At 35.9% G+C, this 12,967-nt stretch overlaps 1 protein-coding gene across 2 annotated transcripts in view; it reads left to right on the plus strand.

Annotated features, from left to right (window-relative positions):
* The window catches only part of LOC150092319 (oxysterol-binding protein-related protein 11-like), a 375,890-nt gene that overhangs the window by 149,363 nt on the left and 213,560 nt on the right, over positions 1-12,967 (plus strand). For both annotated transcript variants that reach the window (XM_090415181.1, XM_090415180.1), the window contains one exon: positions 1,846-1,889. In XM_090415181.1, the coding sequence (XP_090271307.1) occupies positions 1,846-1,889 (44 nt within the window). The remainder of the gene's footprint in view (positions 1-1,845; positions 1,890-12,967) is intronic.

Below are 12,967 nucleotides of genomic sequence, written 5' to 3' on the forward strand. Positions count from 1 at the left end.
AGCTCACCAAATCACTTGGCTTATGAAAAATACTTTAACATGCAGAGACAAACAAATTGTTGTTCCTCTGTATCGAGCCTTGATAAGACCCCATCTGGACTTCTGTGCCCATTTATGGGCACCAGGGTTTCTTCGTGATGGGGAGGAAGTGGAGAGGGTCCAGAGACGAGTGACCAAGATGATAGCATGTCTGTGGAATGAACCTTATGAGAATAGGTTGAGGATTTGTGGGTTGCAGAAATTGGACGATGGGCGAAGGAGGGGTGATATGATTGGGACATTCAAATTACTGAAGAGTTTTTATAAGATTGATCCAGAAGATATTTTTGAAAATATGACTGGTGGTGGGAGGACTAGGGGCCATGCATGGAAGCTGGGCAAGAGCGTGGTTGACAAGGGTGTTAGAGCTAGGTTTTTTACTTGGAGAGTGGTGAATGAGTGGAATAAGCTTCCAGAGTCTGTTGTGGGTGCTACGACTGTGAATGAGTTCAAGGCAAGATATGATAGATACTGTGTGAATGTTGAATAGTTGTTCCAGACATGATGTTAGGGCCTCCCTCGATGAGTCTGTCGACTCCTTGGAGTTTCCCGGAACAATAATAATAATAATATTGACTGCCCTTTTTGGTGATCCCAAAAATTTTTGTACACTTTCCTCTTAATATCTATGGAACCATAGACAAAAATAAGTTGGCATTGTCCAATTTCTAGTTTTTACATGTTTTACACTTTACTCTTGAAGCTGCATCTTGTTCAAGAAGTTTCTATTGATGTTATTCAATTGTTTCTTATCCTCACCTGAATAAATCATCTTATATTTAGAAGGATCTCTGTTGCTCTAATCCTTTTCATCTCAGTAAAACCAATTATGGCAATATTAAATTTTTGTAATTCCTCTGCTATCACATCTTTTTTCATTCATGTTTTATAGATTAACTTTCCTCTATTCAGTTCTTTTAAAGTTGATGTTGCTCTTGCAGCTGTTTTTGTTTGTTCTTTATTCTAGATGAAAATGAAGAAAATTTCCCTAGCCAATAAAGAATGCAATTTGGTCAGCTAATTCCCAAATTGCCATTTCATTCTCATGTATCTCAAGTATCGAAGTGGATGCTAGTATCATGTGAACATATCTAAAGAAGGTGGGCTGGACATTGAGTCACAAATCTGCAGTCATTTCTTTGGATATGTGGAGATTTCTTTGTCATCTTGCTTCAAATCGCATGTAGTAGGTACCTGTGAAATACAAAATCATTCTGTAAAATTAAAAAAAGAAAGAAAAGTTCATTCATTGAAGAAACATTCTCATGAGATACTAGCAGAAAAATACTTCCTTCTTAAATTAGTGCTGGTTACAACCCTACTGGAATAAGAAAGATAAGAACAAAAATGGGTGTAAAAGAAAAAGGGAAATTTTTTTTTTCTTTAGTTCTATTCATAACTCAATCAAAATTTCCAACATTCCAATTGGTCCTTACTATTTTTCATTTTAGGTTTGGGGGTGGGAGAGAATAAATTGCATATGATTAGAAACTGTTGTTTACTATTATTATTATTATGTAAAAACTACTGCTTTAGAAGTGCTAGCTTCTCTTAATTGGGCTGAGAAATTCTGATAGTTTTCCAAACATTGGATTATCAGGATGTAGCTGTTTAAACACCTAATAGTACCATATTGCTTAAAAAAACATAAGAAACCCAGCCATGAAATATTCATAAGAAATTTTACTTGCAGCTGAGATTTTTTCATTAGGCTATATTGGAAAACAAAAAGTAGTCCTTAAATTATTAATTTAACTAATAATTATAAAAATTGTGAAGAATTTCAGTACATTCTTTTTATGATAGGTGTTCCAGTCAAATGGAGACATCACTTTCATCTCAAATCTCAGGTAGATTGCATAATTTATTTGTCACTTTTCAGTGTTTACTTTTTTTTTTTTTTTTAATCGAGATATGAGGGAAAATTCATCATAAAATATTATTACCAGAATCACTTACATTTAATTTAAATGTCTTTATTTATAAAATTTTTAGCCAAGTTTCATAGCCGTTGTTAATACAATCGTAGGAAAATAAAAAAAAATAATAATTCAGTTGCAAGGATGTGTTATGTGCACTATCAACTTCAGGAGAATAACTCCATCTGCATTAATAGATATTCAAAATAAATTACGATAAAATAATTTAGTTAATAAATTATTTTTAAATATAATCATAAAAATTAATTACAAATTAAGGAACACATGAACAGTAAGTATTAGTCAGTATAACTTCCCAAAATTGAGAAAGTTTTGGAAATAATTTTTGTTTTACAATATACCGAGAACTGTAGATTACCATTCAACCAGAAAAGGAAGACAGTTGTCATCATCTACTTCCAGGGTAAATTTGATTCTTAGGTTTATTGAATTAATTTTTTTCAAGAAATTCATGAAGATCAGACAAGGAGGAGTTCCATACAGCAAACCCATCATCAACATATCTGTACCAAACTGATGGTTTAGGTGAAAAAATGTCTAGAATATGTTATTTAAAATGTTCCATAAAGTAATTAGCTAGAGTTGGGGAAAAGTGGGGGGGGGACCCCATAGCTGTTCCCTCTGTTTGTGCAGTTCATGTGTTCCTTAATTTGTAATTAATTTTTTGTTTATATTAAAAATAATTTATTAACTAAATTATTTTAATTTATTTTGAATATTTATTAATGCAGATGGAGCTATTCTCCTGCAGCCAATAGTGCACATAATACCATGTGCTTGCAATTGAATTGTTGTTTTCTTTTTTGTGTTTTCCTATAATTGTATTGACAATTGCTATGAAACTTAGTTAAGAATTTTATAAATAAAGATATTTAAATTAAATGCAATTGCTGGTAATAATATTTTATGATGAGTATTTACCATGTAGTATAAATTGAGCATCCCTTGAATAATCATGTGAAAGAATAGTTTGGCAACATTATCAATAGTATATATTAAGGTCAAGTTTCTTTAGCATGTTAGTGTATACAAAGCAAAATGAATGAGTGCTTTATCTTTATTGAGGACTTATCAATGTGAAAACCATGGAGATACTAATTGTAACATTTTGCTGTAGCAAAATGTTACAATTAGTATCTCCATGGTTTACATGTATATCAAGAAATAACAAATTGCATATTACCATATTATGATTTTTGCCACCAAAAGATATCTGAATGTTTTCCTGGGTCTCATTCCTATTGGTGAAACAACCAGTGAAGTCAGTGATTGGTGAAGCCAACCGGGATAACTGAGCATACTCACTCTCCAACCAGCATGTCGCTGGTTCAAATCCTGCTGTGGGTATGGATGCTTGTGATTGTCTTTAGGTGTAAGATGAATTTCATCACCTGGTGTAAGATCAACACCTCACTTGAAGTGGCTTGAAAAAGTTCCATGTTTGGTCTTTAGAGCAGGGTTTCTGGGCTATTTCAAAGAATTACAAAAAATATATAGAATTGATAAAAATGGGGAAAAAAAATCCTTAGCCAGTACAAATGTACTATAGGTTTTCTTGTTGCATAGACTTCTGTAGGGGATAGGACATTTTTAGAACTATTTCTTCTGGTATAAAACCACAAATAAAGATGTCAAATAGAAACTATGTTTTTATTTCAACTAGTTTCATGAAATACTTTGTTTCACTTCATCAGGAATAATATGAATAAACTAAAAACTAGAAAGCAAGTAATAACATTTAACATTTCTAGCAAAAAGTATTTGATAATGTTTAAACAATGAAAAGCATGCATTTGTTATTATGCTTACTGCTAGTTCATGGGTTGCTGTAACATACTACTGGTAGATGCAAGAGTGTCATGATGGATTAAGGAAGACCAGACTTAATGTAAAATCATCCCTTGTTTTTTGTTACACTGTAAAGGATACTTAATCATTTCAGTTGATTCTTTGAATGCTCTTGAGTAAAAATGATAATCAGTGTTGGAGCATTTCAGTTTGTTGCCATTCTACTTGGTGTTTTGTTTCCATTGTTTGTGCTTTCTTTCATTCTTGATATCCTTGAAGCATTCCGATCAGCAATCTTCACCAGATCTGCTAGCCTTTCCCATCTGGTGTAGATCACAATTACAACTGATCTTATAGACATCTGGTTTTTTGAGGTGTGGATGTGAGGTTTAGGAGATTTCAGATGTTCAGAGATTTTGTTGAGTTGGTATAAGGCAACTGAAGTTTTGTTGGTGAATCAATTTTGCTATTTTATCTGATTGATTTTATGCATGGAAGAATCACTGTTCCTTTGTATTCTTGGTTTTATTCATTCTGATTGTTTTGGAGGTTGAAATAGAATTTTTTTGATAATGTTCTGTTGTAGATGTTACCTACACATGCAACTTCTCATCACCACCCAACACAAAAAATTTGGCAACATTTGTTCCTCAACATGATACAGCCTACAGAATTTCCACCAACATACATAAAAGAAACCAAGAGCTACAGTATCTTAATTCTCTCCTTCCAAGAAATGGCTACATTGTTTCTGTTCGACATCTTTGTAGTTTTATAGCAGACGAAATAGTTTTAGAAATTATTGGAATCACATAAAACAACTTCTGTGTAGTAACTCTCACCTAACTTGTAAATCCCCTGAGAAGGAAGTGTAATATGCATTATATACATGCCTCTGTAGACAGGTGGAAGAACAACAAGACAGTGTTCCTTTCAGTTGGAAAAGACCTGAGATTAATTCTTATCATGATGAGAAAAAATCTTATATTTACTCTTTCCATTGAAGTTGAATCAGCTGATAAATACATACAGAAGTAGCAGAGCTTTTTCTCCTGTAAACTCGAGTTTCGCTTTTCATATACAGGCAAATCATTCCTTCTCAAATTCCATCTCAGGGCATTTACAAGTTAGGTGAGAGTTACTACACAAAAGTTGTTTTTTTGTGATTCCAATAATTTCTAAAACTATTTCGTCTGCTATAAAACTACAAAGATGTCGAACAGAAACAATGTAGCCATTTCTTGGAAGGAGAGGGCGCTAGTGGGCCAAGCGCTGCAGACGCAATTTGAAGAGCTCCTGATTCAGATAAGTTTTACTAGGAATAATTAAGTATATATGCGTAATTGCTTAAGTAAGAGCGGCTGTAAACGTTGTACGTTACTGATATTAGTGTGGGGGTTTTTTCTTGCCTAAACTAAATTACGAAATCGTTATTATTAGACCTAGTAACCTGCAGAGAAAAAAAAAAAAAAAATAATAAATGGCGGCGGCATTGTCATTCCATGATTTTAATTTAGATTTCAGTCGTTTCGTTAAGTGTGAGGTCTGTTATATGTATTCCTTCAATTACATAAATGATTTGTGGATGTTTAGTGCAGATGGAAGAAGGGTGTGTGCGAAGTGTGACCTGAACGAGGAACTGATGAATGCGAATATGAAATTGATGATAGAAAGTGCTAGTATCGATCGTGTCGCGAGTGCACGTTTGAAAGAGTAGGATGGTGAGAAAAAGAGGCAAAAAAATGTTAAAAAATCAGGAAAAAAGAAAAAGAGCGATTTGACAACCGTAACGGATGTTAAAAGGGACGAAAGTGAGGCGGAAAGAAACGAAATTGAGAGAACAAATGAAAGTAGAAATGGCGTGATGCAGAAATCGCAAATAAAAAAAAATCGAAAGAATAAATGATAGCAAAAAAAGAATGAATGATGGCGAAAGTTGGACGAAACTTTCGTGTTGGAATGAAAGTACTGAACCAAAGAAAGATGAATGACAGTAAAAGTGAGAAGAATGATAGTGAAAGTTGGACGCATGTTAGTCCAAAAGTACGGAAACAAAGAAAGATAAATGAGAGGGAAAGTGAGAAGAGGGGGTCGAGAGTTAGAAAGTTAGAAAGATTTAATGATAGAGAAAATGTGTCGCGAGGTTCGGAAGGTGAATTGGATTGGATGAAGCAAGAAATGAAATGGATGCGGAATGAAATTAAGGGAATTCAGGTTAAAACTATTAAAATAAATCATGATGGCATGATAGAGTTAATGAAAGATGAGCGAGTGGCATTGTATGGCGACTCCATTATTAAAGGTGTGCTAGAGGATAAAATGCACAAGGTATGTTTTCCAGGCGGTAAAATGAGTAGAGTGATTGAGGCATTGAATATGAGGCGGGAGCGAGCAAAAGAGTTAATTGTATTAATTGGTACAAATGATTTGAGAGAGAACAAAGAGCATGTCAAAATGAATGGCAGTAGACTGCTTGGAAAGATAAGAGAATAGTGTGACAGGAAGGGTAGTCAGTGTGTTGCCTAGGTATGATTGTGGTGAAATGAGGTGGAGAGCAAGGATTATGAATGATATTCTGGCTGAAATGTGTGAGGAGATGGGAGTACAGTTTGTTAATGTGTGGAATGAGTTTGAGGGATGAAGTGAGCTGTATGCGAGCGATGGACTACATTTGAGTGGTTATGGTGTGAGTCGCTTGGAGAGACTGCTGCTGGAAAGTAGAGAAGTAAATAGAGAGAATGAATCAGATCGAGAGGGGAGTGATGTGGAAGAGCAGGAGAGATTGAAGAAGTGGAAATGAATGGGGAAGTGAGTGGTATGAGTATAGAAAATGAGAATGGGTGTGCAAGAGGAGCAGGGAAACGGGAAGCTTAGGGTGGACAGGGGTACACAGTGTGAGAAAGGTAGATGCTCCAAGAGGAGGTGAGAGCATGTGTAGGCAGGAAAGTAATGGGATGACCAGGGATCAAGAGGAAACAGATGGAATTGCAAAGGGTTCTAAAATGAAGCAGAAAGGGAAATGGCCCCAGTCCAGCATGGAGAGATCACATCGAGTGAGTGGTATCAGTGGAACTAGCTGTAGATCCAGAAATGAGTTGTTGTGTTTGTATACCAATGCTAGAAGTATAAGAAACAAGGCGGATGAAATGGTTGCACTAATTGCGTCTGTGCACCCATAGATTGTCGGAATAAGTGAGACATGGTTAGATGAGGACGACATCCTGACAGGAATAGAGATGGAAAGGTATGATGTGTTTCGTGAGGATAGAAGGGGTAAAAAGGGAGGGGGAGTGCTATTGATGATAGAGAAAGAGTTATGTCCATACAAGGTAGAGATGCAAGAGAGAAATAGGGCCAGTGGTTTTGAGGCAGTATGGTGTTGAGATTGAGGTGAATAGAATCAAATACTTGGTGGGATGTTGTTATAGACCTGGTAATGTGGATGGTGGTTATAGTCAAATAAGCCAACCAAATAAGAAAAGGGTGATCATTATGGGTGATTTTAATTATGGCAATATAGACTGGAATGAAGAGATAGCAACTGAAAGTAAAGAAAATGAGTTTCTTGAGTTTTTGAGGGATAACTACCTCAGACAGTATGTAACAGAGGGCACACGAGAATTAAGGGTCTTGGATTTGGTCATCTCATCGGCAGATGTAATTATCAATGAGGTGTCAAATCATCCACCAATTGGTGAAAGTGACCATGAGGTGATTACCTGGGTGGTTGCCAGCAGTGCAATGACCCCTGTGAAAAAAGGGTATATGTGGAACTACAAGGGGGGCTCAGGAGACAATTTGCAGGTGTAGCATGGAATTAGTAGTTAGCTGGAAAAGAGATCAATGCAGCTTGGGGGATTTTCAAATACTATTTAGTAGATGCAATGTCTAAATGTATACCATGGGTGAGAAGGTTAAATAAGGTAGGTGTGAGATGGATGAATAAAGAGATTAAGCATGCAATACAGAGAAAAAGGGCATTGGTGGAGGCAGCATAAGAGAAGTGGAAGTAACCAATTTCATGAGGTCTACAAAGACCAGGCAAGGAGGGTGACTTGGTTGGTGAGAGTAGCTAAAGAGAGGTATGAACAGCAGTTGGCTAATGCGGCCAAAAAGAATCCTGGGGAGTTCTTTCGATATGTAGCCAGCAAAAGAAAGAATGATTATGGAAGGATGACATCGATTGGAGGAAATGGTATAAAGACAGCTGTTGCAGAATGTGTGGTGGAGATAATGAGCAGTTCATAAAGATCTTTCAATCTTGTGAATGTGACTTCATGGAGAGATTAAGAGCAGTGCATGATGGGGAGGAGAGACTGACTGTAAGTGAGCAAGAGGTGTTTGGGGAGTTGAGTAAACTAGATGTAAATAAGGCTGTGGGACTTGATAATATATCACTGCGTATTCTGAAGGAATGTGCCAGAGAGTTGACACCTGCCTTGACATATTTTTTTAATACGAGTCCTGCACCTTGGTCAAATTCCTAAAGAGTGGAAGGAGGGCAAGATTGTCCCACTTCATAAAGGAGGTGATTGAACTCAAGCATCAAACTATAGGCCTATCTGTGTGTCAGGTGTTGTGGTTAAGTTGTTGGAAAAGCTTGTGAGAACTAGGATCCAGAGTTGGGTTGACAACAATGGTATAATCTTTGATGGACAGCATGGATTTGCTAAAGGGAGGTCATGTTTTAGTAATCTACTTACTTATTACAATAAAGTGACTACTTCCTTGGACAGAGGAGAGGGATACATAGTGGTATACTTGGATTTCGCAAAAGCTTATGATAGAGTACCTCATGATAAGTTGACAGTCAAACTGGAGCAGATGGGGTTGGATATTAGATTAGTGCATTAGATTGGAGACTGGCTATCTGATAGGTATCAACATGTTGTTTATGGGGCTGCAATATCCAGGAAAAGGAAAGTCACTAGTGGAGTGCCTCGGGGTATGTTTTGGGGCCATTACTGTTTAACTTGTATATTAATGATATAGGTGAAGATTTGGATGGAGATATTCAGTTGTTTGCAGATGATGCAAAGTTGGGACGAACCATGAAGAGTAGTGAAGATGTTGTGGCCTTACAAAAAGACTTGAATAAATTGAGTGATTAGGCACGGAAATGGAGATGTGAGTTCAATGTTGCAAAATGTAAGGTTTTAAAATTTGGAAAACAAAGGTGGGATGCAGAATTTATGCTTGGTGAGAATATATTGTTGGAAGTAGAAGAAATAAGAGATCTGGGGGTGATAGTGGATAAGGAACTAAAATTTAGGGGACACATCACCAAAATTGTGAAGACAACACAAAGACTTCTGGGAATGATGCGGAGGACATTGACATGTAGAAGTAGGCAGATTCTTGTTCCATTGTATAAGGCTTTGATTAGGCCACACATGGACTATTGTTCCCAGATTTGGTCACCTGGTTTTCAGAAGGATGAAGAGATGTTGGAAAGTGTTTCAAAGGCGGCTGACTAAGGTAGTTTCTGACCTCTGGAATGTCGAGTATGAGGAAAGATTGAAAAGATGTAATTTGCAGAGTCTAGTAGAGAGAAGGAAGAGGGGAGATATGATAGAGACCTACAAGTTGGTAAGGGGTTGTTATACGATCAATGGTGGAGAAGTTCTACAGAGAATAGTAGGAGATCAGGGGAGAACCAGAGGTCATCCCTGGAAACTGTATAAAGAGGGCGTGAGTAGGGGAGTGTGAGGCAGGTTTTTTTTGTGCAGAGTTGTGAGTGATTGGAATGCATTGCCTGAGAGTGTGGTGTCTGCAACGAGTTTGAATGTGTTTAAGACACGATATGATGAGATGTGTGTGAGATAAAAGGACCTCCTAGATGAGTCCTCGACTCCATGAGGTCTTGTTTAATAAAAATAATAATAATAATAAATCATGCAGAGAGCATATGCAGTTAAAGACAGACTATTATTGGACAGTAGATAGCATAGTGTATAGATGGTGGATTGTGGTATTGTAATTGGAGGATTAAATAGTGTAGGTCATGAGTTGTGTGGTATAGAGTGCCTCCCCCAATGAATCCTCGGAGGTGTCCTGTAATAATAATTATGGGACATGAGAGCAACTTGTGAAGTCTGGTGCTCTCTACATACAAATAGCTTATTGAAAACTTTTCCACATAGTTATATTATAAATTAAAGATGCCATGAAATTATGTTTTTGGTTTCATCTTTATCCAGTTGTAAGCAAACAAAGTTTGTGCATGATGTAACTTCATGACAGGGTAACTCATATATAGAGACTAATGACTTCACAGTGGCTGCCTTAGTATCTTATAATGTAACACACATATCCTTAAACACCTTTGTAGCGCAGTTGGAAGAACGACTGAACAATATCCATTTTGATTGGAAAAACATGAGTTCAACTCTCGTCATAGTGAAAGGAGTATGTAAGTTTTTTTTTTTTGTTACCGTTAATAGCTCAGTTGGCAGAGCAGTGGACTGTAGTGGGGGGTACAAGTTATAGACATCCATAAGTTGCTAGTTCAAATCCAGCCAGACGGATTTTTTGCTAGCCTGTTTTGCTGAGGGTTTGGCATATTCACTCTTCTGCAGGTTCGAATCCTGTTGTGGGCATGGATGTTTGTGATTGTCTGTGAAAAATATTAAGGTGGTAGATGCCATTAGTGTAGATGATGACGGTAGTTGCAGTTCATTGTATTTGGTGGATTGTGAGTGGTGGAGATGTAGAGTAGGTGCCCTCCCTCGATGAGTCTTTGAACTGCCATCAGTGTAGATGATGACGGTAGTTGCAGTTGTTGTATTTGGTGGATTGTGAGTGGTGGAGATGGAGAGTTGTGGAGTAGGATAAGTCTTTGAACTCCTTGAAAGTGTCATGTAATAAAAATAAATCAATAAAATAAATAAAAAATTATAGACATGTATAATACTATGCATTATGGGAAGGGCCACTATCCAGACTGGTTTTGACCTTTATTGAGGTGAAAAAGTAAAGGGGGTGCTCATCATAGGCCTAGAGTAGTTAGTATAGGGGTGCAAGAGAGCCTGATAGTTTTAGGAGAAAGAAAAGACAGATAGATAGTATGAGAGATAGAAAAAAGGCCTCATCTCTTTTATATCATCATATAGCCAAAGGCTATCAGTTTTCCTTTTTCACTAATCTCATGTGGATGAACAACCAAAGACCAATTGAACCTAAAGCGCGAAGATAACTGATACTGAGGTGGTTAGCCTTATCCGAGTAACTGCCTTGAGTTGGCCTTCTCTGCTTAAGATTGTCCAGTCATCCCAGGATGGAATCATTTAAAAACCTCTCATAGCAAAAATAGACAGAATTGTATCACCCCAGATGAAATATTACATAATATGGGTGATCTACACCAAAAATATAGATAGCCAAAACTTGGATATCTCCTAGAATGCTTCTTTCTAATATAAAATTCGTCTTACTGTACAATAAAATTTCCACAATACAATATTACAAATCACTTGAATGTCATATTGCTGGTTTTCAAATCCACGTTTCTTTCTAACTTTCCATAAATGGTATTTTAATTCATTAATTATAGAAATCAAAATTCTCTTCCCATTGATGACAGGTGGTGGGTACTGCAAAAAAAAATAACCTGCTCTGTTGTAATGAAATACCCATCACATTACATTAACTGTTCCAAATACACAGGGCAGCTTTAAAATGTATGTTTTACGTGTGACTTACCAATTTTCCAATTGGTAGCAATGTCACAGATTGGATCTCTGATGTTCAAGTACCTCCATTTGATTGACTGGAAGGTGACAATATGCAATTTTCCAAGCAAGATCCCTCCTGTTGGGGATATCCTTGTAGCTTCAGCCAGACCCAGAAATAATACCAAGATTGAAGTAATGCAAAAGTCACACAGATGACCTTTGAACAATGTAGGGGTTAGGGGTGCTGATTCTCTGCTTTGTTCAAAAACCTGCGTATCTTTTGACTTCCCAAAAACTTAACTGCTAATAGCTTACTCTTGACCAGAAGCCTTACCGATAACACGAACAGTCGATTAACACATATTTTGTATGGTATGTATGTATTATATACTATATTTTTATGATAAAGTAAGCTAGAGAAAAGAAAATGTTTATTAAGAAAATCATAAGGAAGAGAAAATACATTTACAGTACTGTACTGTATCGATACTGTCGTCTGTTTACAAAATGAATCACCTGTCTGTGTGCCGACATCAATATTGTCTTATATGATGCAAAAACACTGTAGATAGATGTTACATGTATTACTAACACTAGACATCAAAAATGAAAAGATAATGTGAAAAAGAAATTCATATTTATTTACAGGTATAACGATACAAAGCAGCATCAATATAAAGAAACATATTATTTAACATATTAAAAGAAAGACAAATACCAAATAATATCCTAAAAGCTATCACAAGTATATATGAAAATAATCAAATACAAATAAGATTAAATCACGAGCTATCATATACAAGAGAGATAAACCAAGGGGTCCGACAGGGATGTCCCCTCTCAGCAACTCTTTTTAATATCTACTTAAATGAAATAATAATAAAATGGAGTAAAAATTTACACCAAGGAATTAAACTTTCACCTACAGTTAACTTAAACACTCTCCTCTTTGCAGACGACCAAATAATAATTACAAATTCTGAAGATAACTTACAGAAAGCTATTTTAAATCTAAATGAGATATCCAAAGATTATGGTATGATAATATCAACAGAAAAATCAAAAACTATGGCCTTTAAAGGACAAGATCCAGCAAGAACTAAAATAGTAGTAGATAACAAGATCTTAGAACAGGTGAATTCATTTAACTACCTAGGATGTATGATCACATATGAAAATGAAAAAGATATAAACGTAAAAATTGCAAAATATTTAAAAATAACAGGTTTAATTAACTCTATATTTAAACCAAACCTAGTTCAAAAACAAACCAGGCTAAAAGTATACAATACATTAGCCTTACCGGTCTTAATGTATGGAAGCGAAATCTGGACAATAAAACAAAAAGACAAAGATTAACAACAGCAGAAATGAAGTTTATGAGAAAAACTGCAAAGTATACCCTATTTGATCACAAAAGAAAGAAGATATTATGAAAGAATTAAACCAAGAACCAGTAATAGAAAAAATTAAAAAATATAAACATAAATGGATGGAACACGTTCAAAGAATGAAAACAGAAAGATT

The sequence above is a fragment of the Typopeltis vanoorti genome, chromosome 26 (assembly GCF_054136105.1).
Source record: "Typopeltis vanoorti isolate ZY-2024b chromosome 26, IOZ_Tvanoo_1.0, whole genome shotgun sequence".
NCBI classification, from domain to species: domain Eukaryota; kingdom Metazoa; phylum Arthropoda; class Arachnida; order Uropygi; family Thelyphonidae; genus Typopeltis; species Typopeltis vanoorti.